Raw genomic sequence first — 2,452 nt, forward strand, 5'->3', positions numbered from 1 at the left:
GGGCAGACCAGGAGGGGCCGTGAGGAGAGCAGAGACACCGGGGACTGGGCCCTGGCTCCCGTGACCGTCCTCTCCATCTGAACCCTGGGGACTCAGGGCAGCCTGGCCCACAGGGGACGTGCACGTGGCGGCCCCTTCCAGGAACAGACAGGGTCTGTGCTGCACAGGCTCTAGAAGGATGCCCACCTGTGGAGGCAGTGCCTCTGGGGAAAGACAGAGGCAGGGGCATGGACGGGGTTCTCCCTGGGTGCCCTGCACCCTCTGCACTGCTGGGACTGCTCCCCACGGGCAGGAATTACCTAGAAATTCAATTCAGCTTGTCAAAATTTATGAGCTCTGGGGCTGCAGGCTGCACACCTCTGGCCAGTCTGAGGCCCTGAGCCTACACCAAGTTTGGGTCCCCAGGGACTGATTGACAGGCCAGTGGAGGGCAAGGGGCACGCTGTCTCCTTCAAGGGGTCTTCCCATGGTGGTCACCACCTTCACCAAGTGACTGTGTGCCTGTGCACAGCCTCACCTCCTCTGTGCTGGGTGAGGGGTCTGGGACGCCCGTGTCTAGTCTGAGAGGTGACCGAGGGCCCTGGCATGCTTTCTGTCATCCCTCAGACTAGGGAGCAGCCTCACGCTCAGCAAATTCCACCTGTGAGTCTGAATTGACTGTTCCCCAAGGAGTCCATCAGGAAATGGGGTGAGGATCTCCAAGGAGACCCCAGCCAGGAGGACAAGCTCAGAGAGGGGGTTTCCTTGTCCAGCCCAGTGGGCAGCGCTTTTCAGGGTGGTTGGGGGCCAGGACATCCAGGCTGCAGGGGAAAGCCTGAGTTCAGGGGCTGGCCAGAGTGGCAGGACCAGGATCAGACCAGGGCTGACCCAGAAGTCAGGTTCAAGGTTACGAGTGAGGCCCAAGAACAGCTGGCCCTGGGAGGAGGGCCCTGGGACAAGTCTGGCTGAGGTCAGGAGAGCGTGGAGACCCCCGGACCACCCCAGGCTGCAGGATGGGCCAGGCCAGAGAGGAGATAGGCAGGCGCAACTGGGCTGGGAGGCTTGGCCAGGGTGGACATTGTCCCTCTGTTGTTGATCTGTGCCCTCACGTCCCCCCTGCACCACCCCAGGTCAAGGAAGCACGCCCAGTGGGCCAGGCTCTGGGTGGGTGGAGTGTCACCGGCTGGGCTGGAGGAGGAAGTTGTTGGGAAGTCAGAACGGAATTGCCGTGAGGGGAGGCCGGGCAGGGCCGGGCCCAGATGGTTCCTGTTGAGGAAGCAGTGGGCACAGCTGCACGGCTGCTCCCCGGCCGGCCGCACTATCACGGTGACACAGCTGGCTGCCTCGCCGCAGGCTGCAGGCGACCTCCCCCACCGGCGCCTCCCCAGGCCCGCCCCGCATCACATGAGCCCCTGCGGCTGCCCGCCCCTTCCCCAGGCAGCTGCAAGAAGGCCTGAAGCAGTCTGGGGGACGGAGACCTCTAGTTCAGAGGAGCCTAGGCTGGCTGAGGCCTGTGTCTTTCCCTCGAGGGCCCACGAGGTTGAGAAGGGCACTTAGTGTGGGGCTCACCAGGCTCCACGCTGCTGCCCACCACAGGGCTGCCCACCTCCCACCTCAGCAGGATTCAGATTCCTGAACCCACCCTCCGGCTCCATGTCCCGGGCGTCCCCCGTGCTGGACAGTGGGCCCTCAGCATCCACCAGCTGCTCAACGCCCCGGGGTCCCAGGAAGGGCGGTCCAGGTAAGGGGATGGAACTGGTTTGGGGGCGGAAGCGGCGCTGAGCAGGTGGCATGAGGCAGTGACATCTCCTTGCTGTGCTTCCCGGCCTGTTGACTCATGTCCAACATCAGCACAGCCTCCCACCGGGCACAGACCTGTGCAGCTGGGGCAGGTGGCCGGGGAGGGCCAGCAGGTGCCAGGCCTACGGGTGGGCCCCACCCGTGGGCCCCACCCAGAGGCAGACGCTGGAGGTGGAGGCTGCTCAGTGAGCAGGGCCCCAGGAGTCGGCGAGAAAGGTGGTGTGCAGAGCGCTGGGGACCCTTAAGACTTGGAGGTCAGAGGAGGAAACTGAGGCCAGATGGAGAGGGGCTGGTCCAGGGCCCCAGGAGCGAGTGGTGGTCCAGGACCCGCTCCGCCCTCAATGAGGAGCAACCTTCCAGGGCTCCCACCAGCGGAGTCAGTGCCAGGGAGAGGTGGTTGCACAGGGAAGACCTCCAGGGGCTGCTGACTGGGGGGTGCAGGAGGCTGTGGGCCCAAGCTGCAGGATCACCTGCCCGGCTCTCCCAGGACTCAGGGGCCCACAGAACTGCACACAGGAGGCCCCGCTCACCAGCCATAGCCACGTGGCCATGGATTAGGAACACAGATCCTCAAGTCTCATTGCAGTAGCCTGCAGAGTGCAAGCAGGCCTGAGTCACCCCAGCACCCCAACCCCAGACAGCCCATCTCCCCTGCAGAGGGACCACCTGCCCT

At 64.7% G+C, this 2,452-nt stretch overlaps 1 protein-coding gene across 4 annotated transcripts in view; it reads left to right on the plus strand.

Moving 5' to 3' along the window:
* Positions 1-1,218: 1,218 nt before the first annotated feature.
* CBFA2T3 (core-binding factor, runt domain, alpha subunit 2; translocated to, 3) overlaps positions 1,219-2,452 on the plus strand; it is a 79,424-nt gene continuing 78,190 nt past the window's right edge. For 3 of the 4 annotated variants that reach the window (XM_010843950.1, XM_010843951.1, XM_010843955.1), the window contains exon 1: positions 1,220-1,720. In XM_010843950.1, the coding sequence (XP_010842252.1) occupies positions 1,633-1,720 (88 nt within the window). In that variant the 5' untranslated portion in view covers positions 1,220-1,632. Of the gene's footprint in view, positions 1,721-2,452 lie in introns of all 4 variants that reach the window. The other variant, XM_010843952.1, reaches the window with a different exon arrangement.

This window comes from Bison bison, unplaced genomic scaffold (assembly GCF_000754665.1).
Source record: "Bison bison bison isolate TAMUID 2011002044 unplaced genomic scaffold, Bison_UMD1.0 scf7180017864192, whole genome shotgun sequence".
In the NCBI taxonomy this organism is placed as follows: Eukaryota; Metazoa; Chordata; class Mammalia; order Artiodactyla; family Bovidae; genus Bison; species Bison bison.